The 25,461-nt window shown below is 49.8% G+C and overlaps 1 protein-coding gene across 1 annotated transcript in view; it reads left to right on the forward strand.

Moving 5' to 3' along the window:
• PDE4C (phosphodiesterase 4C) overlaps positions 1-25,461 on the forward strand; it is a 90,049-nt gene that overhangs the window by 12,101 nt on the left and 52,487 nt on the right. Inside the window, exon 3 of the mRNA XM_035119374.2 lies at positions 4,309-4,526. Coding sequence (XP_034975265.2) covers positions 4,309-4,526 — 218 coding nt within the window. The remainder of the gene's footprint in view (positions 1-4,308; positions 4,527-25,461) is intronic.

Raw genomic sequence — 25,461 nt, forward strand, 5'->3', positions numbered from 1 at the left:
GTTGTTGCTTCGACACTGGTGATCTTTGCTTCTTCCAGTACACTGCCTGTCTTTCCAAGTGATACGTGATTTTTTGGAGACACCATTGATGGAATCTTTTGAGGAGTTGGAGATGGTGTTTACAAGTGGTCGATGTTTCACAAGCATATAGTAAGGTTGGCAGGACAATAGCTTTGTAGGCAAGCAGTTTGGTTTCCCTGCGAATGTCCCGGCCTCAGGTGGACCAGGCCAATGGTCAGTCTAGCCCAGCATCCTGTTCTCACAGTGGCCAACCAGATGCCCCTCTGGGGAAACCCGCAAGCAGGATCTGGGCACAAGAGCAGTGCTCTCCCCTCCTGTGGCTTCCATCAACTGCCTTTCAGGAGCCTTGGTGCCTTCGACCATCATGGCCAGGAGCTCTCATAGAATCATAGAATCATAGAATCATAGAGTTGGAAGAGACCACAAGGGCCATCCAGTCCAACCCCCTGCCAAGCAGGAAACACCATCAAAGCATTCCTGACAGATGGCTGTCAAGCCTCTGCTTAAAGACCTCCAAAGAAGGAGACTCCACCACACTCCTTGGCAGCAAATTCCACTGCCGAACAGCTCTTACTGTCAGGAAGTTAAATAAAAAAATTCCTTCAGTAGCACCTTAAAGACCAACTAAGTTTTTATTTTGGTATGAGCTTTCGTGTGCATGCACACTTCTTCAGATACAGTGAAATGGAAGTTTCCAGGCACTTATGTAGAGAAGGGGTGGGGAGGGGTGGGGAGGGGGAGGGGGGATCACTCAGAAGGGTGGTGGAAATGGGTGATTGACTGACTGATAGCTGTTGATGACCGCAAACGACTGCAAATGGTTTTGCATGAAAAAGCAAGGGTTGAGATGGCTGAAGATCGCTTATCATGTATAATGAGATAAGAACCCGATATCTCTGTTCAAACCAGGTCCCTCCATGGTTTTGAGCTTGGTGATAAGTTGCAATTCAGCAACTTCTCTTTCCAGTCTATTTCTGAAATTCTTTTGTAGTAAGACAGCTACTTTGAGATCTTGTATAGAATGTCCTGGGAGATTGAATGTCCTGGGAGATTGAAGTGTCAGGAAGTTCTTCCTAATGTTGAGGTGGAATTTTCTTTCTTGTAGTTTGAATCCGTTGCTCCGTGTCCGCTTCTCTGGAGCAGCAGAAAACAACCTTTCTCCCTCCTTTATATGACATCCTTTTATATATTTGAACATGGTTATCATATCACCCCTTAACCTTCTCTTCTCCAGGCTAAACATACCCAGCTCCCTAAGCCGTTCCTCATAAGGCATCGTTTCCAGGCCTTTGACCATTTTGGTTGCCCTCTTCTGGACACGTTCCAGCTTGTCAGTATCCTTCTTGAACTGTGGTGCCCAGAACTGGACACAATACTCCAGGTGAGGTCTGACCAGAGCAGAATACAGTGGTACTATTACTTCCCTTGATCTAGATGCTATACTCCTATTGATGCAGCCCAGAATTGCATTGGCTTTTTTAGCTGCTGCATCACACTGCTGACTCATGTCAAGTTTGTGGTCAACCAAAACTCCTAGATCCTTTTCACATGTACTGCTCTCAAGCCAGGTGTCTCCCATCCTGTATTTGTGCCTTTCATTTTTTTTGCCCAAGTGTAGTACTTTACATTTCTCCTTGTTAAAATTCATCTTGTTTGCTTTGGCCCAGTTGTCTAATCTGTTAAGGTCATTCTGAAGTGTGATCCTGTCCTCTGGGGTGTTAGCCACCCCTCCCAATTTGGTGTCATCTGCAAACTTGCTCAGGATTCCCTCAAGCCCATCATCCAAGTCATTGATAAAGATGTTGAACAAGACTGGGCCCAAGACAGAACCCTGTGGCACCCCACTAGTCACTACTCTCCAGGATGAGGAGGAGCCATTGATGAGCACCCTTTGGGTTCGGTCAGTAAGCCAGCTACAAATCCACTGAATGGTAGAATTGTCTAGCCCACATTTTACCAGCTTCTTTACAAGAATATCATGGGGCACCTTGTCAAAGGCCTTGCTGAAATCAAGATAGGCTACATCCACAGCGTTCCCTTCATCTACCAGGCTTGTAATTCTGTCAAAAAATGAGATCAGATTAGTCTGACATGACTTATTTTTCAGGAACCCATGCTGACTTTTAGTGATCACAGAGTTTCTTTCTAGGTGCTCACAGACTGTTTGCATAATGATCTGCTCTAGAATCTTTCCTGGTATTGATGTCAGGCTGACTGGGCGGTAATTGTTTGGATCCTCTCTTTCCCCCTTTTTGAAAATAGGGACAACATTTGCCCTCCTCCAGTCTGCTGGAACTTCGCCTGTTCTCCAGGAATTTTCAAAGATTATTGCCAGTGGTTCTGAAATCACCTCTGCCAGTTCTTTTAATACTCTTGGATGTAGTTCATCTGGCCCTGGAGACTTGAATACATCTAAACTAGCCAAGTATTCTTGTACTACCTCCTTACTTATTCTGGGCTGTGTTTCCCCTGCTGAATCAGGGGAAAAACTCTCGATAACTCAACCCCCCTCCTTCAATTTGTCCAATCCTCTTTTGAAGGCAGGTTGTTCAGCGGCTGCCCCTGCCTCCTGAGGGATGGGGTTCAATAGTTTAGCCATGCGCAGTGTGGATGTTTACCCATATACTCTCAGTCTGCCTTCCAGGCTCCAGGTTGTGGACGTATCCACAAGTGTAGACATCCTTTACATATAATGCGACTTCTTTCTTGTTTGATCTATTCCTTTTGAATAGTTTATTCTCCTCCATTTCTACATTTCAGTCTCATCCCACTAGATTTCCGTTACCTCTGTTAAGTCGTATTTGTCATCCTGTATTGTCAGGGGACTTCCCTACAGGGAGCCTCCCCCCCCCCCCATCATCCTGACCAATGGTTTCAAACTACAAGAAAGAAGATTCCACCTAAACATTAGGCGGGTGGGGAATGAAAGGAGGGGGAAAAACTTGGATGTCCATTTCCAAAATATAACATTAGGAAGAACATCCTGACAGTAAGAGCTGTTCGGCAGTGGAATTTGCTGCCAAGGAGTGTGGTGGAGTCTCCTTTGGAGGTCTTTAAGCAAAGGCTTGACAGCATATGTCAAGAATGCTTTGATGGTGCTTCCTGCTCGGCAGGGGGTTGGACTGGATGGCCCTTGTGGTCTCTTCCAACTCTATGATTCTATGATTCTATGACCAGCACAAGCAGCAGCAGCGGGTCAGGGGGAGGAAATGAGGATGGGAGCAGAGTGGAGGAGGCACGGCTCAGCGATGTATCAGAGCCCCTGCACCACTCCAGCCAACAAGGAGGAGAAGGAGCCCAGCCGCTTCCGGCGCCCGAATTGAGGCACGTGACCAAACGCAAGGTTAGAGGGAGGCGTTTTGGGGGTGCCCAAGCTATTATGCTGGCCCCAGAACAGAAGGGCGCCATTGCCGGATTCTGCGAGTGACTAGGAGGTCATGTTTTCCACTATCTCCGCACTGTAAATACTATGCACAATAAAACCGTTAAAGACAGAATGGACTTGGGCGTGTTTACTCGGGAGTAGCCGCAACATGTATCAAGAGCTCAAATTCTTCTCGCTTGTTCCCCATACTCTCTGCATTAGTATAGAGACAACTGAAACCACAGAATCACAGAACTGTAGAGTTGGAAGGGACCTTGAAGGCCATCTAGTCCAACCCCCTGCAATGCAGGAATCCTGCCCCACAGCTGTTCCTGGGTGAGGTCAAGTATAATTTGGGGCAGGAAGAAACAGATGTGCAAATATAGAATGGGGGACACATGGCTTACTAGCAGGACATGTGAAAGGGATCTAGGGGTCTTGGTGGACCACAAGCTGAATATAAGTCAACTGAGTGTTGCAGCAGCAAAAAAAAGCAAATGTTCTTCTAGGCAGCCACATGCACTGACCCAGAAGTCATTCCCTCCAGCCGCTTCCTCCTTGTAGTTTCCTACCCCTTAGCAGGTTTCTGCAGCACCACCACAGCTTCCAACGATCCTATTTAATCCAGCACTTTGTTGAGGACTAGAATCTTCATTTTATTTAGTCCCTTGGGCCTTTTATTCAGAGCTGTAGTGTGTCATTCCAACTCGGCTTCCTGTTTCTGATAGCAGGGCACACAAGCAACAGCGTTCCATTGTGGTTCGTCCCTTTGCAGCTGGTGTTCACAGGTAGACTGCCTCTGAAGCTGGGGGTTCTCTTTATTTTAGAAAGACGGGCAACCTGGCAGCCGGGCAAGGAAAGGGCACCTCCCCAATGGCCTGAGCCCCCTGCTGACTCCCCCCTCTTTTTTCTCCCCCCCCCAGAGATCCCGAGAGCAGCTGGACTTGGGGCCCAGCGTCGGAGCTCTCCCAGGGAACGCCGTCAAGCGCCGTTTCTCGGGGACGCTGTTGCTTCCGCCCCTCGCCTCCCGGCATGTGGCAGGCGGAGACCTCAGCCGTGCCCTAGAGCCAGAACACAGCAGAGTTGTTTTCACCATCGAGGAGGCCGCCCCGGCCAGCACCAAAGGCACCAGCGTTCTGAGGTAAGAGGTAGAGTTTCCCCCGATAATGTCGAGAAGGAAAGTCCCAGGAAGAGAGCGGGGCATGTCGTGGGCTGTCAAATCTGCATGGTTTTGGGTGGCATCTGAGCCTGCACAGAGAAGGAGAGCCAGTGTGGTGTAGTGGTTAAGAGCGATAGACTCATAATCTGGGGAACCAGGTTCGTGTCTCCGCTCCTCCACATGCAGCTGCTGGGTGACCTTGGGCTAGTCACACTTCTCTGAAGTCTCTCAGCCCCACTCACCTCACAGAGTGTTTGTTGTGGAGGAGGAAGGGAAAGGAGAATGTTAGCCGCTTTGAGACTCCTTCGGGTAGTGATATAGCGGGATATCAAATCCAAACTCCTCCTCCTCCTCCTCCTCCTCCTCCTCCTCCTCCTCCTCCTCCTCCTCTTCTTCTTCTTCTTCTTCTTCTTCTTCTTCTTCTTCTTCTTCTTCTTCTTCTTCTTCTTCTTCTTCTTAGAATTTAGGAGCTAAGAACTGCCTCTCACATCTCTCTTTTTGGGTAGAGTCTCCATTCCGTGCCAAGATCGAACTCGTGCAGCCAGCATCCTCTGGGGTGGAGAGGGGGTGTGTGGCGGGGAGAGTCCCTCGAGGGCCAGAGAGCAAGCCGGGGGGGGCACATCTGGCCTCTCCCCCGGCCTGTGGCTCACAAACCCTGCAGTTCTGTTTACCTCTTAGAGAGGAGAGGAAAGAAAAGATTAGGAAGATTGCCAATTTATTTTCCCTGGTAAGGCTCCTGTGCATTTTTCACAGCTCTGTAGCAGGCAGAAATCGAGATCCCTCAGCCACTCTCTTTGCCTTGGCGATAAAAGTGATTTGGATGGCAGCATTTCTGCCTGCGAGTCCCCCTTCCCCGCATGATGCACCAGAGGCAGGAGGAAGGAATTGGAGCAGTCAAACCACTTTATTGCTCGTCTTGGTAATAATTAAGCTGTTGCAGAAATTGACTGGCTGATTGATTGAATTTCCTTTGCTTTTCCACTGCAAGGCACAAAACCAGCTTCTGTGGGAAGGAGGGGCGGGCGGGCAATCGTTTCGGGCAGATTAAATTTCAATTCTGGTTTAAAGACGTGTTTGCATAGAAAGTTTCCTGCCTGGTTGCAAGTTCAATTTCTGGCAGCATCCCGGGGGGGGGGGCTTGGGCAGACACCTCCCCCCACCCCCTGAAACTCTGGAGAGCTGCTGCTTCTGGTCAGTGTAGCCAGTGTTGAGCTAAGTCTGATTCTGTATGAAACAGCTCCCTATTAAAATCAGAACACTGAGGACTAGAATCTTGCCCTTAGGGGAAGGAACGTAGCCAAGGTTCAATCCTACATGGTTCAATCCTAGATGACATCTCTATGTGGGGCCGGGGGAAAGGACTCCTCTCTCACACACCCTGGAGAGCTGCTGCCAGTCTGTGCAGACCTCACTGAGCTTGATAGGCCAAAGGCCTGGCTCAGCATCAAGGTAGTTTCTGTTGGTGTTTTTACATCATCTCCCCCCACCTCCCCTTTATGCGCCATCCGTCAAAGAGAAGGAGCCGCTTGAGGGTTTTCAATCGCTGCTTTGTAATTTCTGCTGGCTGCAAAAATAGTTTAGGGGTGTTTGTGTGCATCTTAACATTTATTTCTCCCCCAGTTTGGACAGGGACAGCTCCCAAAGCCAAAGGAATAAATAAACCAGTTGTGTCTGCATTTGCCTGGCATTTGTTGGTGCCGGTTTAAATGAGAATGGGCTGGTGGTGCAGTTAAGGGTGACTCAGCTGACAGCAGCAGGGGCTCCCCAAAAAAGGGAAACAGGTGAGCAGCAAGGCTAGCACTCTTGCCACCCCTTGCCCAGGACAGGCAGAATTGTAGAGTTGGAAGTAGTCCAAATCCCTGAGTCTCCCAGGTCTGAATCCAACACTCTAACCACTACACAACACAGTCTCGCTAGCCACTCTAGGGCACCCCGCTAACATCAACCATCACATCCTGCACCCTGCAGTGGGAGGAGAGGCACCCCAGAAGTAGCTGGCACCGTTCCTTGCACCCGCCCAACCCCACACGCTAAAAACACGCAGGACTCCTGGGTTCTGTTTAACGCCGGGCATAGGGGTCCTCTTGGTAACCCACTCAGGGGGCTCAGAGCACGGGGCTGCCCTAAGGTTGCTTCTGAGGAGCTGAGGGGCCGGGTTTGACTTCGGATTCCTCAGGGCTGCAGCATGTAATTCCTGCATTATGCGGGGGTTGGTCTAGATGTCCCTCAGGGTCCCTTCCAGCTCTACAATTCTATTCTTCTATGCTCCCGAATAAAAGAAGAGCCTGCTGCTGGGAAACAAACATGTACAGAGCGCGCCCATTCTCGTCGCCTCTGGCCTGAGCACTCTGTCTCCTTTCCCAGACAGAGAGGGCGCCCCTCGCCGCCCCTTCTAGTCTGACCACTGTGTGAGCTGCTTTTTTGGGTGGCGGGAGGTGGGGCGGGGAGGAGAGGGGAGGGGAGGGGAGGGCTGTCGGCAGCTTGGCTCCCACCCTCCCTCCCTCCCTCCCTCCCACCCTCGCCCGGCTAATGAGCTCCAAATAAATCTCGCCCGGAGCGCGCTGTGACTGTCAGCGCCGGCTCTATATAAGGGAGAGCGCGGGCCGGCGAGGCGGAGGCGGTGTCTGGAGCGCACGGGGAGAAGCCGGGCTGCCCCGAGAAAGTTTGCCGCCTCGAGCTCTTTCCCTCGCCTGCCTCTGCGCCTGTGCCCGGTCGGCTCCGGCCCTCGGCTTCAGCACCGCGCGATGGCGGACAGCTCTTCCCGGCGCGCCTTCGAGCTGAGCCGCCAAGGCGCCGGGCTCGCCAAGCCGCCCAAGCACCTGTGGCGCCAGCCGCGCACGCACATCCGCATCAAGCAGCGCTTCCACTCCGACACCGAGCGAGACCGCCAGGCCCGCGCTTCCCTCCGGCCGGCCCTCCAGAACCCCAGGATGTCCTGGCCTTCGTCGCTCCACCGCCGGTAAGAGCGCGCGTCCTCCGACGGAGCATCCCCTCCCAGCCGCCCCTTCAAGGGGCGATGCTTAAGGAAGCCCTTCCTTAGCTCGGCTGCGCCTGCGAGCAGCGCACACGAGCACCGCGCGTCTTACTTCGGAGAGATCCGTCTCTTCCGAGGAGACCGAATTGTAGAGTTGGAAGAGATCCAGAGAGGCATCTAGTCCAGCCCCCTGCAGTGGAGGCGCGCCTTCCAGCAGGACTGCTGAGCGACGCACCTGGGGGAAGGAGATGTTAGCGTCTTTGGGGTGGGGTGGTGGGAGATGGGTGTTAATTTGGCCACGAGGCCCCTGGGCGGTCTTATGTTGGAGGAAGGCGCAGAAGCCGCGTGCGTAATGATCCGTTTTCTTTCCCCTCTCCGGAGACGGAGACCTCCGTATCCTCTGAGGTTCCAAAGATGCGCCGTCGGGGTGGATCAAGAAGCCTTCGCGGAGAGGGGGCGTTGGGGAGGGGGGGTCTGGAGAGGCGAGAGAGGACTTCTAATTTGAGGGAAGTACCTTGTGGAGAGGCAGGGCGCAGCAGCAGGCCAGCAGAGCGCATCCTGAATTTGGAGAGGTTTCGGTTAATGAGCTTCCTGCGCTCTGACACTCTCTGGATGACAGCTCTTCGGGGTGGCTGGGCGACCTGAGAGGGGCGGGGGAGAGAAACGTGGCTACTTATTTTGGATGCCCCCCCATCTCCTTCACCCAAGGCAAGGCGTGGGGCCCCACTAAGAACCTGTGGGCGCGCTGGCGCTCCACGGACGCATCGCCTCTCCTCTCTGAAGCTGCCCTTTGCGCTGAGTAGGGAATGGGGGGGGGCTACATTTGATTTGGGGGGGGGAGGGAGATCTTGCATTATTGGAGAAGCTTCGGAGCTGCGCGCATCCCGCATTTGGAGAGAGTCTCTGCGTGCTCCGAGCCCGAGCCCATCCTGTTTTTGGAGAGACCGGGAGGTGCGGGGCGTGGTCAGCAGAGCTTTTAGCGGGTGTCTGAGAAGGGTCTTTGCGGTGGGTGCGGTAAGGGCGTGGACCAGGGGGGCGCCTGGCCAGGATGCGGGGTGGTCTCTGTCGCCGGGCAAACCCCTCTCCATGGATACCTGACCCAAACGGGCATTTTCGGCCGGAAAGGAAGTTCGCTGGTCCTCCTTTCATTCCCCCTCCCCCCCCCGCAAGCAGTTTAGAGGAACCGGGCGGGGGACAGATCTCCGTCCGTGGCAGAGCATTTTAAGCGCCACTGAGCTGTTGTCCTTGCCCTCCAAATAATGCAGTCTTCTAGTCCTCGTGATTCTGGTTTCAGCAGGAAGGCGCTTCATACCCAGTCAGACCATTGGTCCCGGTAGCTCTCATCCCTATCTGGAGATTCAGCCTGGAAATCTTTTGGATGGTGCAAAACAGGCGTTTCATTGCTGAGCTATGGCGCTCCTCTAATGATATAGCAAGATTCTAGTCCTCATGGTGCAGAATAGTTGCCCCCTCCATGCGACAGCCACTGCCTCTCAGCCTAACTAACCTACCTTGCGGGGGTTGTGGGGATTAAATGAGGCGTGGGAGATGTCTAGAGTCAGAGGATAAAACCAACACCGTTAGATGTATTGCTGGTTTAATGGTTCTTGTATTTGTGTTAAAACCAATAAAAAGTGTTTTGTTTTGTTTTTTAAAACTGAGGCATGGGAGGAGAACCGTGCAAGCTGCCCTGGGCTCCTTGGAGGAAAAGGTGGGATAGAAACACAAGAATATATTCTATTATCTTAAGCAGCTCCTTTCAGGCAGGGAGTCTTTTCCTGGCCCTGCCTGGAGACACCAAGGATTGAACCCGGGGACCTTTTGCATGCAGATGAAGTGCTCTAACCACTGAGCATCATAGCTGCCAAGTTCTCCCTTTTTTAAGGGAAATTCCCTTATGCTGAATAGGCTTTCTCATGAGAAAAGGGAAAACTTGGCAGCTATGCTGAGCATGCTTCTGCACTGTGACTTTGCCGCCTCCGTGCCCCAAAGGGAGAGCCCGGGGAGTCCGAGATGAGCTGCCCTCCTTTTATTCTCTTTCCGCTCATTTCCTCGAGGTCCTCCAGGTGCAATTTGCCAGCCTGGATGTTCCAGTCCGAGCGGGAGAGAGAATAATGAGGTTGGTTTCTGCAGCGGTTTTTGTACTGAAGAGAACAAAGCCAGCCTCTCTCTCTCTCTCTCATTTTCTTTTGCCAGATGGAATTGTCTGTGCAGGGACGGGGGGGGGGGGAATAGGAGAAACAGGAGATGGTTCAGAAATGCCTGCATTTATATGACTAAGAATAAGGCAGCTTCTCATACCTCCGTTTCAACCAAAACCTTCATTCAGGAGCATTAGGAAAATGAAGCCTCCCGAGGCAGGGGCAGTCTACCTGCTCTGTGCTCTCTCTTTCACAGAGTTAAGGGAACATTGCAGCCGCCTGGTCTGCTAAGGCAGCATGTCGCTGTTGTCCTCTTAATGTGAGGCAGAAAGCGTTTCCCTTTGGGGGGGGTGATGGGTGCCGACTTCTGGGTTTCGTGAGCTGCTTTGTCAGGGCGAAAGCCCCCCTGCAGAGCCATGGAGACCCTATGAGGTTCCGTCAGGAAATGGTCTGTTTGCCGATCAATCTGCCCTGCCACTATTTTTTCCCTCCCGTATCGCCATGTTCCCCCTCCCGTTCGCTGCCACCTGTGCCGCCGGTGTCATTGGCCTGCCAAGACCCCTGTCCTGAAAGCGCTTCTGTTGAACCCTGACTTGCAGCTGCTCTTAGCCGGGTGCTTCCTTGCTGCCCACCCAGAAGGCGGCCAAGTCCCCTCCCCCCACCCAGAGTCTCCTTTTGGCGCCAGCAACGCCACAGATGGCAGCGCATTCCGTGTTTTATTTCTGGGAATAAAACCTTCAGCCCTGGATGGAGAGGCCCCAGCCTGTGGGCGTTTCTTTTCCAAATGCCATTTTGGAAAGAGTTTGCCCTGTGGCGCTCAGGACAGAGCGGGGACTAGCATGCTGGCTGAATTCTTTTTCTTTCAGGGGGACACACAGAAAGGGAATCAGATTGCCCTGATCCAGCACGCCTCTGTTTGCGTCCTCCGACAGGTCTCTGAGAGACCTCTTTGTGTAGACGACAAAATGGAGCTTCCATGGAGAGAGGCAGGCTACCTCTGAACACCTTTCCTCTGAGGAGCTCAAAGACAAAGAACATGACTTTCCCACCTCCCCCTTCCAGCCTCACAACAACCCTGTGAGGTAGGTCAGGCTGAGAGAGAGCAAGCAGGGCAAGTTTGCCTGTCGTGAGCTTCATGGCCAAGCAGGGAGTTGAAACCTTGGCTCCCCGGGTCCCCCTGCTTTAACCACTGGACACCCCCACCAACAGTGCTCTCTTGCCAAAGAGGGTGTGCGTTGTGCCTCTGTGCGATCCAGTGACCTCTTTCTGCTGAGAGTGGTTGTGGAGCTAGACCAAAATGCTTGTTTACAAAGCTATAGTACTACCAACCTTACTGGATGCTTGTGAAACATGGACCGTTTATAAACGCCATCTCCAACTCCTCGAAAGATTCCATCAACGGGGTCTCCGGAATTTTTTACACTTTGCTTGGGGAGACAGGTGAACTAATATCAGTGTACTGGAAGAAGCAAAGATCACCAGTGTCGAAGCAATGGTTCTTCAACATCAGCTTCGTCGGACTGGTCATGTTGTGCAGATGACTGATGATCGTCTTCCAAAGCAACTCCTCTATTCCGGACTTATAAATGGAAAGCATAATGCTGGTGGTCAACAAAAGAGGTTCAAAGACTCTCTCGAGGCAAATCTTTAAAACTGTTGTATAAACACCGACAACTGGGAAACAATGGCCTGCAAGCGCTCCAGTTGGAGAACAGCCTCTACCAAAGGTGTCCTGGACTTTGAAGACACTCGAACTCAGGACGCAAGGGAGAAACGTGCTAAGAGGAAGGCATGCTTGGCAAACCCTCACCGGGATCAACTCCCGCCCGGAAACCTATGTCCCCACTGCGGAAGGATGTGTGGATCCAGAATTGGCCTCCACAGTCACTTACGGACTCACTGCTAAGACCGTGTTTATGGAAGACAATCTTACTTGGCTACACAGGATCACCAAGGAAGAAGACGAAGACGAAGACGAAGACGAAGACGAAGAAGAAGAAGAAGAAGAAGAAGAAGAAGAAGAAGAAGCTGTCTGTTTGATGTTGGCACCATCAGAGCAGGTGGTACCCGTGGAACAGGAACCAGGCATTCCTGGGGGGAAGACAGAGGGGCAGCCTGCTCAACAAGATTCTGCGATGCCCTGAAACCCCTGGGACTCTCTTTGCCCTAAAGTGCAATGTCCCCAAAAGGCTGTTTGACGGATCCATCCTTTGCCAAACTGCAGAGTACAGGGCAGATGGTCTCTATGGCAGCCTCTGAGCCCTTCCCAAACTGAAGCCTGTTTATTTTTAATACCAAAGTCTGAGATGATTGACAGGGAGGAGAAAGCGAGAGGTTTGTGTGTTTGTGTTTGTGTGTGCCACATGTACACTCGTACACCATCGCAGCAGAACGATTTTTGTCTCGGAACAGGATGCCACCTGCCATCTGAAACTCCGACGACGACAAACCTTGCAACTAGCTTAGTGTTGAATATATTTGCAGAGGGGAAATGAAGGCTTGCTTTGAAAAGAGTTGAATGGGGCAGGTTCTTGAGGGGCGAGAATGGCGACGGCAAACTATGCCAAACAGACTTCAACGAAGAGCTTTGTGCTGTTATAGTTTTTTTGGGGAGGGGCCCTAAACCCTAGAAATTAATAAATTGCGTAGGATTTGGATAATTAGGGATGTGAAGGGAGAAATACCAGCTGCAGAAGAATTTTGCCTAGGCAAAACCACCTGACCAAACCAGGGACGTTTAAGAAACAATACAAGGTCATTGAGGGCCATTGGCAATGCAAGAGAATTTCTTCCCCCTTGCCGAGAGGTGTGGACAGAGACTGGGGGTTGTGGGAATGTTGTGGATAGTAGGAGAGGATATTTTGATTAAATATTATCCTTCCTCACTCACGCTAGTGAGTCAGTAGCAGAGTACATTCCCCTGTATATTGCAGGAAGCTAGCTGGTAGATTCGTTTGAATCTCTTGAGTTAAGCAAGTCAGTCTGGCTTGTCCAAATTGGATTGATCCTGGTAAATTCCCCTTTAATCCCTTTTAAAATGAATAAGGACACAGCAGTCTTCTCTTAAAAGGAACAAGAAGTTTACTTACATTCAGTTCACAGTATGATCCTGAAGGGAGGCTCTAGCTTGTAGTTACAGAAGAGAGAGGGGGTTTATCCCATGTGGGGACTGAGCCCATGTGCTGCTGGCGGAGAGCCAGCAGACAGCAAAGGACATCGAGATGGAATAAATCGAAGAAGAAGGGATGATGGCTGCATGACCGGCCCTTTGATGGGGTCTGCCAGGGTCACACCCATCTACCTGGTCCCACACAGAGGGAAGATTGTCCAGACCAGGTCAGACAGGAAGTCCTCCTGGTTGGAGGAACATGCCCCTGTGGGTCAGTCCATGAGTGCTGTCCATGAGTTGGAGTCTTGAATTGCTGGAGCAACAAAAATCCTTTCTACTTGCATATATATATATATATGTATCTATATCTGCAAAGCTTGTGAGCTGTATGTATATATAGCAATGCCTTGACCTGTATTACTGAAGCCTTATCTTCTGCAGGAATTTTGAACCTTCAGGTGCCACTGTGTAGGTAAGGTCTGTTACGTGGGTATCTCAGCACCATAAATCTCTGTGCCACATAAAGAAGTCTTTTCTTTCATCTGTCTTGAATCAACACTCCGCTTCATCGGAAGTCCCTCTGTTCCAGTGTTCTGAGAGAGGAAGAGAAAACTTCTCTCTATCTTCTTTATCCATCATCATTTTTTATGTCATGTCTGCTGTTCTCATCTGGGGGAATAAAAAAAAGAAAGGCACGTTGTCAACAAGACCAATAACACTCCGAAAGTCTGTCTGTGATTGCTTTCGATTCCGAGTTTTGAGGCTGTTAATAAAGAATGAATTTTAAAAACGACAACATGACTTTGCTGAATTGGTGGCTTCCGGCAAGGATTTGTGAGTCGTCCTTGTTTTGATGGCACCTAGTTCCTCTGCGGTCAGTTTGCCCTGCCTCAGAGAGAGAGAGAGAGAGAGAGAAGGCATTTGAGCACCTTTGGGTGTCAGGGAAGAGAGAGTGGGTGAATAACTCTGGTGACAGGCTAGGGGGGATGAAAAATTGTACACATCACTTGGGAAGACAGGTGAACGAATGCCCGTGTACTGGAAGAAGCAAAGATCACCAGGGTTGAAGCGATAACTGGGAAACACTGGCCTGCGAGCGCTCCAGTTGGAGAACAGCCTTTACCAAAGATGCCGTGGGTTTTGAAGACACTCGAATTCAGGACACAAGGGAGAAACGTGCTAAGAGGACGGCACGCTTGGCAAACCCTCACCAGGATCAACTCCCACCCAGGAACCAATGTCCCCACTGTGGAAGGATGTGGGGATCCAGAATTGGCCTCCACAGTCACTTACGGACTCATTGTTAAGACCGTGTTTGTGGAAGAGGGGTCAGACCCAGAGGCATCTGCCCAGCCCCAGACATCTAGGGACCCTCGTCCAGCAGAGACAATCCTAGCTATCGGAAATCCAGAGCCTCAGGTGCCAACGAATTCTTCCATCAGCGTCTAGTGATTAAGTCCAGGCTTTCTGAAACCTTGCGAGATGCTTGTTGCTGACCTGCCTGCAAACTCTCCACCAGACAGGAAAAAAACATTTCCTCCGTCTCCTCTGCTTCTAGAATCCGCAGACCACAAATCAGAGGGAATGGCTGGGCTGCCAGGTGGCCATGAACCTCTGCTCTTCTGAACCTCTCTCCAGCACTGCTGCAGGATTCGGGAATCGTAGAGGTGCAGAGCAGGAAAGGGGTCCCCCAGGAGTCATCTAGACTGACCTGATGCAACGCAGGGACGACGACGGAAGAATCATAATCACCAAGATGCGCCTCTGAGCCTCAGCCAGCATTATTGGAAGCTGTTCTCCAACGAGGGCTTCAGGCGTGCGCCATCCTTTTAAAATATTTTTTATAAGAATTTGTTGATTTTTCAAAGATAACAAAAAAATAAAATAAAAACAATTTAAAAACAAAACAAACTGACTTCCCTCTAGTCCCTTCCTTGGTTCCATTATTTATCAATATACCGCATGTCCATTGTTCAGTTTGGAACCTATTTAAATTACTTATTATCCATTCATCACAAAATTGAAGGTGATTTTTAAGACCCTGCTAATGTGTTATTAACCTATGCACACTGCTTCTGTATATATGCAATAAACGTCTTAGATTCTCCTTTAAATTCGTTGTCGTATCTTCCTCCTGGTTGTCAATTTTGCCATTTCAGCATATTCCATTAATTTAACTTGCCAATCTTTTTTAGTTGGGACACTAGTTCTTTTCACAGACGTGCGCCGTCCTTGAAGGGCTTGGCAGGAGACCTGCCCTCACTGAGGCTGCTTTGGGGTCCCGGCAGATGGCTTGGGAAGCGGGTGGCGGGTTCAGCCGCCTGTCTCCCACGATCTTCCCTGGTTGCGGGAGAGTTTCTGCCTCTTTCTGTCTCGAAAAGGGTTTGGGGCCTGGCAGGAGGGGCAGCGGCAAATCGAGGCTGTAACGCTGTCAGGGAGAGACCGAGAGCTTCTGTATCATTTAAGGCTGTTCCCCCCACCCACCCACGCACTCTTTCCCGTGGAAGTCGAAGCCTCGTATCCATGGGGCTCAGGTGCAGAATTTAATTTTCAAGCCCTTCATCACCGAGAAGCCTGGAAGGCGTTGGAGGGGAATGAGAACGCTCTTTGAGAACTGGCCTTGGAGCAAAATCGATAAATATATACATATTCCTTTCTCTTTTTCCCTTCCTCTGCCTACAAAGTGACTCTCCCCTATATTGTCAACCCATTACTCATTCGCTACTAATTCTGCTGTGGGTTTTTAGTTTCTTTCGAAGTGGGTGCGTGGTTTTTTTAAAAAAAGATATACCGGTATGCAGACCAATCTTTACGATGATTCAGCTCTAGATATAGCTTAGCGGGGGAACTCTTGCTGGGCCAAGACCATGGGTAAGCAAACTAAGGCCTGGGGGGCTGGATCTGGCCCAATCGCCTTCCAAATCCTGGGAATCAGCGCGTTTTTACATGAGTAGAATGTGTGCTTTTATTTAAAATGCATCTCTGGGTTATTTGTGGGGCGTAGGAATTTGTTCATTTCCCCCCTCAAAATATAGTCTGGACCCCTCAAGGTCTGAGGGACAGTGGAATGGCCCCCTGCTGAAAAAGTTTGCTGACCCCTGGTCAAGAGGTTTGATTATTTTTTTTTACAGATTCCCACAACTATCCCACCCTGGCTGACCTAGCCCAGAATCCTGTCCTCATGGCGGTTGGTCAGATCCCCCCAATTTGGGAATGTTGTGTAGATAGTAGGAGAGGATATCTTAATATTAGCAACCCTCCCTGAGCACTTTTTGCCAGGCTTGGAAATGTGTCGTCGGCTTCTTGCTTGCCTCCCTGGAGACCCCTAGGGGTGGGTGGAAACCAGCCTCTTGCACAAAGGTAGAATTGGCATTCCTTGCTCTGCCCAATTTTTGCCTCTGGCCCCATTCACCACCAACACGTGAACCCCAGAAAGTTGCACGGAAAGAAATGCAGCCCTATTTCCCGTTGAAAGGGAGCAGCACATTCCGTGTTACATGTGGTGGACCTACAAGAAAATAACGGAATTTTGGGATGTAATATATAATGAACTCAAAAGAATGATTAAGGTATACTTTGTAACAAAACCAGAGGCTTTTCTTTTGGGGGATATTAGGCCCAGATATTCCTAAAAGTGCAAGAGAAATACGATTGTATGCTGTGGTAGTGGCAAGAATTCTAATCACTACAAATTGGAAAGGAGAGAAAACACTGACAAAGCTGGGGTGGCAAAAGAAACGGCCGGAGTACGCCGAGTTGGCCAAATTAACAGAAAAATGGAGGGGTCACTCTGATCAGACATTTATTAGGAAATGTATAAAAAACATCTAATGGATTATTGTAACAACATGACGTCTGTGGCAGCCTTTGAAGGACTTCTGCGGTATGATGGATAAGTAGGAGAATTATAATATTGATGAAAATTAACAAAAGACAACAGAAACCAACAGCGCACTAGATAGTGGTAGATGCAGTGTGGAGGGACGGGAAGCCGTTAGGAATCCGAGGAGGACGTATTGGAATGTAATGAGTTTTAATTTTTTTATTTCCTTTATAGGTAATACTTCTGTGTGTTTCTTCATTTTAATTTCAAGAAAGCATTTAAAATCAAAAAGAAAAGAAAGGGAGCGGCACATTTCCAAACCGGGACTTGCCCCTGGGAGGTTTTGGCCCACAGAGTGTGGGCTATGGGGGTCTCTCTGTTCCTCCTAGTTTTCTGCTCGCTCCCTCTGAATCAGTGCCTGCTCACTAAATGCCGGCATGGGTGAGGAGAGCACCGCTTGAGTCATGCCAGGCGTTTCTCCGGGTGATTCATGACAAACTCATGTGCCTGCCAGCCCAGCCGAGTCATCCCTAAATGGCATCCCTGAGGCAGCTGCTTCCCCAGCACGAGACGCTTCTCTGCCAACCCCCCCGGCCACCATCAAGCGATCCACGCAGTGTGTCCTAGCACTAAAACCTTATTTTTACCCTTTCCCCAGCCTCCAGCATCGAATGCGCAACAACCCGGAGCTTTGTTGCAGTTGTCTCTGTTTCGAGAGACAATGGAGCGTGCTTCCGCCGGTGAAGTCAAATTGCTGCAATAGGCAGGGCTGATGTGACCAGCCTGGGCTGTGTGCAGGGAAGTCCTGGGCTGTCAATTTTGTAAAAAAGAACCCTCTTAGTCTCACTGACGGGGTCCAAAGGAAAGCAGAGCAAGATGCTAGGCAGTTGTGGGAAGGAAGCGGACAAGAGACTCCGCTCCAGATTGGCGGTGGGTTCACTGCCGAGCCTTTTCTTAGAATCATAGAATCATAGAGTTGGAAGAGACCACAAGGGCCATCCAGTCCAACCCCCTGCCAAGCAGGAAACACCATCAAAGCATTCCTGACAGATGGCTGTCAAGCCTCTGCTTAAAGACCTCCAAAGAAGGAGACTCCACCACACTCCTTGGCAGCAAATTCCACTGCCGAACAGCTCTTACTGTCAGGAAGTTCTTCCTAATGTTTAGGTGGAATCTTCTTTCTTGTAGCTTGAATCCAGAGCAGCAGAAAACAACCTTTCTCCCTCCTCTATATGACATCCTTTCATATATTTGAACATGGCTATCACATCACCCCTTAATCTTCTCTTCTCCAGGCTAAACATACCCAGCTCCCTAAGCTGTTCCTCATAAGGCATCGTTTCCAGGCCTTTGACCATTTTGGTTGCCCTCTTCTGGACACGTTCCAGCTTGTCAGTCTCCTTCTTGAACTGTGGTGCCCAGAACTGGACACAATACTCCAGGTGAGGTCTGACCAGAGCAGAATACAGTGGTACTATTACTTCCCTTGATCTAGATGCTATACTCCTATTGATGCAGCCCAGAATTGCATTGGCTTTTTGAGCTGCTGCATCACACTGCTGACTCATGTCAAGTTTGTGGTCTACCAAGACTCCTAGATCCTTTTCACATGTACTGCTCTCAAGCAGTACATTCTTCCCCTGAAGATTCCCACAAGGAGGTTGAGAGTCAGAGTTCTCCTTCTCCCGCATGGGCTCCCTTCCCAGGTGGACGAGCCCCACCTGGCCCTCACTTCTCTCTCTGGCACGGGCAGAAACAGACATCTTGACCGTTGGACCCACTCTTGGTATCATCTGTCCCTCCGCTGCAACCTGTCTTCGCCTGCAGGTGAAGCCCCTGATTCACCTGTGGGAATGTTCAGGCTGGCAGGAGAGGATACTGTATACTGTATATTGATATCCTTCCTAACTTGCGCTAGCAAGTTCCTTTATGCAGCAGAGTTTACATTCCCCTTTTCATGCACAGCAGATAGCTGGTTGTAGGCTCGTGTGAGCCTCTCACTATTGTATAATTCAGTCTGTCTTCAGATTGAATTGTACGTTCCTGGTAAGTTCCCTTGAATCCCTCTTAAAAGAATCTTATTCAAAGTCAATGAAAGAAGTTGACTCACATCAGTTCACAGTTGGATTCCTGAAGGCAGACTTAGTTACAAATGTCATAGCTGCCAAGTTTTCCCTTTTCTCGCGAGGAAGCCTATTCAGCATAAGGGAAAATCCCTTTAAAAAAGGGATAACTTGGCAGCTATGAAATATGTCCATGTGGATCTGCCCCATATGGGGGAATAATCCCAGTGCTTCTAAGAGCTAGCAGAGCAGTCCTAGCTAAAAGCTGGTCAAACAAAGAAGGACGTCAAAAGGAGAGAGGGGTGCTGCGTGACTTGTCCTTTTATTACCTGGGCAGGTGAGGTCACGCCCATCTCGATCACATGCAAAAGGAAGGATGCTCTAGCCAGGAGGAACGGGAAGTTTCGACTGGCTGGACCAAACATTCCCTCGCATGTCTTCTCTAGCATTACAAGGAATGTTGTACTGGACTGCCTCTCATGGATCACTTCCTGTCTCACCTGTCTGGAGCATCTTCCCTCTGCGTGTGACCAGGTAGATGGGTGTGACACTGGCAGACCCCATCAAAGGGCCGGTCATGCAGCCATCATCCCTTCTTCTTCGATTTATTCCATCTCGATGTCCTTTGCTGTCTGCTTGCTCTCCACCAGCAGCACATGGGCTCAGTCCCCACATGGGATAAACCCCCTCTCTCTTCTGTAACTACAAGCTAGAGCCTGCCTTCAGGATCATACTGTGAACTGAATGTAAGTAAACTTCTTGTTCCTTTTAAGAGAAGACTGTCGTGTCTTCATTCTTTTTAAGAGGGAATTAAAGGGGAATTTACCAGGATCAATCCAATGTGGAGAAGCCAGACTGGATTGCTTAACTCAAGAGATCCAAACGAATCTACCAGCTAGCTTCCTGCAATAAAGAGGGGGGTGTACTCTGCTACTGACTCACAGGCATGAGTGAGGAAGGATAATATTTAATCAATATATCCTCTCCTACTATACACAACATTCCCACGAAGAGACCCTCCGTCTCTACCTCTTGGCCTCCTTCCTCTCCTGCTTCCGCTCCTGCCTCTGATTCTGGACTGCTCTCTGCCACCACCTCTCCCCGCTCACATAGCCCTGTCCCCTCCTCCTCCTCCCTCATCGTTCTCCCACCCCCCATTCCCCAAGCTGTGAACCCTTGGGGATTCCCCTACCTGTTTCCCCCACCATCCCTCTGCCTCCAACCAGTCCATGACATTGAATCTGTAACGCAAGAGAACCGCTGCCAGTCGGTGCAGAAATTGCTAAGCTAGGTGGCCCCGATGGTCTCATTTGGTATAAAGAACCTTCCGGGTAATGCAACCCGGCCACACATTCGCATCAAGGCCGTGCAAGTGTGCAGAAGTGTGTCAATTTTTTTCTTGATGGATTGACACGAAGCTTCCACCTCCCAGGGCAGTCTACCTTTCTAAGCGCCAGGAACTTTGGTCCTGAGGAGAAGCCGGAAGCGAGAGCTGGTGTTACGGGTCTGTGTGGATTGGTGAGGAAGAAGGACCACTTGGCTTTTCATTCTCCCTGCTTGGGAACAAACCGGTGGCAATACTTTATTTTTATTTTTAAAGAAGAATCAGCGGGCCCTGTATAATTGGGTCGCCATTAGGGATGGCTGCTGACAGGCAAAGGGGGGAGGATGATCTCAGGAATGGACGTGATGGAGGCTGGAAAGGATAATGGTGCAGGACTGCTTTTAGGGGCGCAAGACATTTGTGCGTGAGTCACCCTTTCCGACCTGTTTGCCTCTACTCTGCTGAATCCTGAGCAATGTGCTTTGGAGTCTTAGCGATTGCCATGCAGGCAGAGGCACCGTTCCAGGGTTCTTGAAGTCCTCGGCAGCTGCAAATCCATCCTGGGCCCCTTCAGAACTCACATCCCTGTGTTATAAGAAAAAAAAAACTGCTCCTTTATCCCTTATGGGGTACCCAAGACCCCATATAGAGTCCTTTTGTAGGTTCTCTTATCGGTAGGAGAAAATAACAGAGGCCAACCAGAGAATACTGAGAAGCAAAGCGGCTAGTAAGCCTGATCTTAAAGTTGTGCAACAGGGTCCCCCGCTCACCCCACACAGGAGGGAGGAGGAACCCACAACAATGGTGTGCAAGCTCTTATATAGACTTGAAATTGCCCACCCTGTAGCCCAAGACTACCCCCCAAATACTTCATACATACACCACAGAAGGAGGTGTTCCCCAGCTGTTATGTACTGACCTGAATCATAGAACAATAGGATCCAGAATCAGCAGTCGGATTGGTCCGCGGGAGCCACCCAATCCAACTCCAGGTGGAAGTGAATCCGCAACCTGATTGGCCTGCAGGAGTAGCCAATCAGGCTGCTGGCAGAAGTCAATCCACAAACTGATTGGCCCACAGGTGTAGCCCTGAAGTAGCCAATCACGCAAGGCCCATTGTGTAAATAATGTATATAAGCAGATGGTTTTGGGGAGAGGGCCATTCTTCTTCTCTTCATCTCCTTGATGACTACGAGCTGAGTAAAGAGCATGAAATTCACTCTCGACTCCGAGTATATTTCACCAGCAGAAATTGGAGTGTGTTGCTTCTCTCCTGTCTGCCAGGATACCTGATCATGCCTTATCAATTGCCTTTTCTGGGTAGCCTGGCCATTCCTTGGAGATGGTCAATACTTAGTTCCTGAATCTCTTACGCATATTGATATCACCTTGTTGTCTTTGTCCATGGAGTTTTCTTGGCAGGGATACTGGAGTGGCTTGCCAGTTCCTTCTCCAGGTGGATCACGTTTAGTCAAAACTCTCCACTATGACCTGTCCATCTTGGGTGGCCCTGCATGGCATAGCTCATAGCTTCTCTGAGTTATTCAAGCCCCTTCGCCACGACAAGGCATTGATCCATGAAGGATGCTTTTGAATTATGGTGCTGGAGGAGACTCTTGAGAGTCCCATGGACTGCTAGAAGATCAAACCTATCCATTCTTAAGGAAATCAGCCCTGAGTGCTCCCTGGAAGGACAGATCGTGAAGCTGAGGCTCCAATACTTTGGCCACCTCATGAGAAGAGAAGAATCCTTGGAAAAGACCCTGATGTTGGGAAAGATTGAGGGCACTAGGAGAAGGGGACGACAGAGGACAAGATGGTTGGACAGTGTTCTCGAAGCTACGAACATGAGTTTGACGAAACTACGGGAGGCAGTGGAAGACAGGAGTGCCTGGCGTGCTATGGTCCATGGGGTCATGAAGAGTCGGACACGACTAAACGACTAAACAACAACAACATTGATATCACCTTAACAGATACTTGCCAGGCTGTGTTTACAGGGAGGCGTAAGCCCCTACAGTCCAAAGACCATTGGAAAGCTTTTCCCATTTCCTTCCTCCTTGCCCATAAGCTTGTTTTGTTTTTTGGTTCTTCATTTGGAAACTGCAGAGAGAGCGGGGGGGGGGGGGGTTGGAAGCCTCCCAGTTTGCGAGCTGGAAAGGAGCAAAATTACCTTTAAAAGCCCAGGTCCTGGTGAGCGTGGAAATGGAGTGAGCCGCTGTCTGGTCGAAGGCTGCTGTTGTGCTTTATTAACCCAGACCTGTTTATCGCCCGGTAATAATGATGGCCCAGGAGATGCGGATCTGGCTGCTTGCCTTCCGATCGAATTTTAGCAGAGGGGAAAATCAGGCTTAGGAAATGGCCTTTTCTGGAGAAGGAGCCTGCCCCCTGCCTCTTCTTCCAGCTCGAGGAGTCTTTGATTTAGAGTCTCCTGGGGGTTCCAATCACTTCTGCATTATCTGTCCCAGGGGGTGTTTTGGCCAGGAATTCAAAGGTCGCCTGCTCTTCCAGCCTCCTGAGCATGCACAGGTGGAGAGGGGAGAGTTTCCTCCATAGTGTCTTGCCTCTTTCTCTCTCTGCAAGGACCAGAACAAGAAGCCTGCAAAAATGCAGGCTGCCAGTTTTGATGGTGGAACACAGCCTGGATGGCACAGTTGGTTGGAGCATGGCGCTGACAACACCTAGGTTGCAGGTTCGACCCCCCCATAAGGGACAACCTGCATTGCAGGGGGTTGGGCTGGATGACCCTTGGGGATCCCTTGCAACTCTACAATTCAGTGGTACCTTGGTTCTCAAACGCCTTGGTACTCAAACAACTTAGAACTCAAACCTGGAAGTAAGCGTTCCAGTTTGCAAACTTTTTTCGGGAGCTGAATGTGCTCCATTTTGAGTGTTATGCTGAGGTCTGTCTGTTTTGGCCATTTGTTTTGTGTTTGTGTTTTTGCGGCTCTTTTCGTTTGTTTTTGTGACGGTGTGGAACCCAGTTCAGCTACTGATGGATTGATTGTGTGACTGCAGTACATTGTTTATCGCTTTTATTTTGTGGATCGATGGTCTCGTTGGATAGTAAAATTCATGTTCAATTGCTGTCTTAGGGGTTGTTTTTGAAAGTCTGGAATGGATTAATCCGCTTTGCATGACTTTCTATGGGAAAGAAGCGCGCCTTGGTTTTGGAACACTTTGGTTTTGGAACGGATTAAGTTTGAGAACCAAGGTACCACTGTACTATGAATTCGTACATACACAGAATTCTACCTCCATAAAGTGTGTGTGTGTGTGTGTGTGTGTGTGTGTGTGTCTTTCACACACACTAGCCTCCCCACATGCTACAAAATCTATCACTGTGTGGTAGAGAGTTATTTTTCCGCAGCCGTTATCGCACAAGACGTCCAGAGCCCTGGGCGGATGTACAGAGTAGGGTCTCCCCTGGGTGCCAGGCTGGGGCCAGAGGCTTCCTCCTGTCTCCAACTGGAGGGAGAATTTAATATAGCTGAATTTCCTCTGGCTGTGATCTGCTCATCGACTTGCACTTTTTTTTTTGCACAGGCGAAATTATTATGGGCTCAGCCAGCCGGCCAGTGAAACGAGCTTTCCATGTTCTGCAAAAAAGCCCAGGAGGTTTTGCAGCTAGCGAGGCGGTTTGGGGTTCACCGCCAGCTGCCCCCTGGATTTGCAGGTCCGTTTATTCATTTATTTCATAAAATTATCAGTAAAAAAATTACAACCACTAAAGGGACCAGGAGACAGCTTATAGGGAGGGATGTAAGGCAATCCTGGGTGCTCAAACTTCCTGGCTTGCAGCCATGCTACCTCTGCTGTTCTTCAGTCCCTCCTCCCACCCTAGTGATCTTCAAAATGTCTGTTGCAGCAAAAGGACCAGGGCTGCTGTTCTGTTAGGCAGCTTATGGTGAGGGGGACACAACAGCCCAGGGGGTCCTCACTTCCTGCTTGCATTTTTCACTGCTTCCAGCCACCTGCTTTGCCCCGACCTCGATTGTGCTTGCCTGGCTGGGATGAGTCCTCCTTGAACTTGGATTCTTGCTTGCTTGGATTCTTGCTTGCCTTGGATTCTTGCCTGAAGCTTCCCGACATTCAGCTTCATTGGACGTCTGCGAGTTCTTTTCTCTAGACAAAAAAGGCCTAAACACCTTTTTTGAAGGATACTGATAAGCTGGAACGTGTCCAGAAGAGGGCAACCAAAATGGTCAAAGGCCTGGAAACGATGCCTTATGAGGAACGGCTTAGGGAGCTGGGTATGTTTAGCCTGGAGAAGAGAAGGTTAAGGGGTGATATGATAACCATGTTCAAATATATAAAAGGATGTCATATAAAGGAGGGAGAAAGGTTGTTTTCTGCTGCTCCAGAGAAGCGGACACGGAGCAACGGATTCAAACTACAAGAAAGAAAATTCCACCTAAACATTAGGAAGAACTTCCTGACAGTAAGAGCTGTTCGGCAGTGGAATTTGCTGCCAAGGAGTGTGGTGGAGTCTCCTTCTTTGGAGGTCTTTAAGCAGAGGCTTGACAGCCATCTGTCAGGAATGCTTTGATGGTGTTTCCTGCTTGGCAGGGGGTTGGACTGGATGGCCCTTGTGGTCTCTTCCAACTCTATGATTCTATGATTCTATGATTCTTTATTTGCAGGTCCTTTGCGGAGAGGAAAATGCTTTCGAGACTCGAGGAGCTTGCAGGCTGGGTATGGGGAAGTACATATGATGGAATCTGGGAGGAGTATCCCAGAAAAACAGGACCACCGTTTTCTAAAAAGGCCTCCGCTGGCACCCCAGGGAGAACATTCTGACTGTAAGAGCTGTTCAGGGGGGGGGCTCTCCTTCCTCGGAGGTTTTTAAGCAGAGGTTATCTGGTCATCTGTCATGGATGCTTTAGCCGAGATTCCTGCATTGCAGGGGGTTGGAATAGAACAGGGGTGGCCAACTTCCAAGAGATAGCGATCTACTCACATAGTTAAAAATTGGCAGTGATCTACCCCCTTTTTGGGGTTCAGGTCAAAGTTGATGAGCTTTTTTTTTAGGAAGGAGGAAGGCCGATTCTTGGGGGGGGGGTTCAGGTTGAAATTGTTGAACTTTTTATAGGGAGGGAGGGGAAAGCCATGTTTTTTAGGGGTCCAGGGCAAAAATTTTGAGCTTTTTTGGGGGAAGCCAAACTTGTTGAGCTTCTTTGGGGGCCCCAGTGATCTACCACAGATGTCCAGTGATCTACCGGTAGATCACAATCTACCTGTTGGACGTGCCTGGAATAGAAGATCGCTTGGGGTCCCTTCCAATTCTACAATTCCATAATTTGATGATAAGTCGAAGCTTGTGGAAGGCATGCTGTGCCATAGAAGCTGGTTGTGGTGCCAGAGATGATGTTGGTGATGGGGTATGTTATTTATACCCCGCCCATCTGGATGGGTTTCCCCAGCCACTCTGGGCAGCTCCCAACAGAACATTAAAAACACGAAAAAAGGTCAAACAATAAAAA

Source organism: Zootoca vivipara, chromosome 6 (genome assembly GCF_963506605.1).
Source record: "Zootoca vivipara chromosome 6, rZooViv1.1, whole genome shotgun sequence".
Taxonomy (NCBI): Eukaryota; Metazoa; Chordata; class Lepidosauria; order Squamata; family Lacertidae; genus Zootoca; species Zootoca vivipara.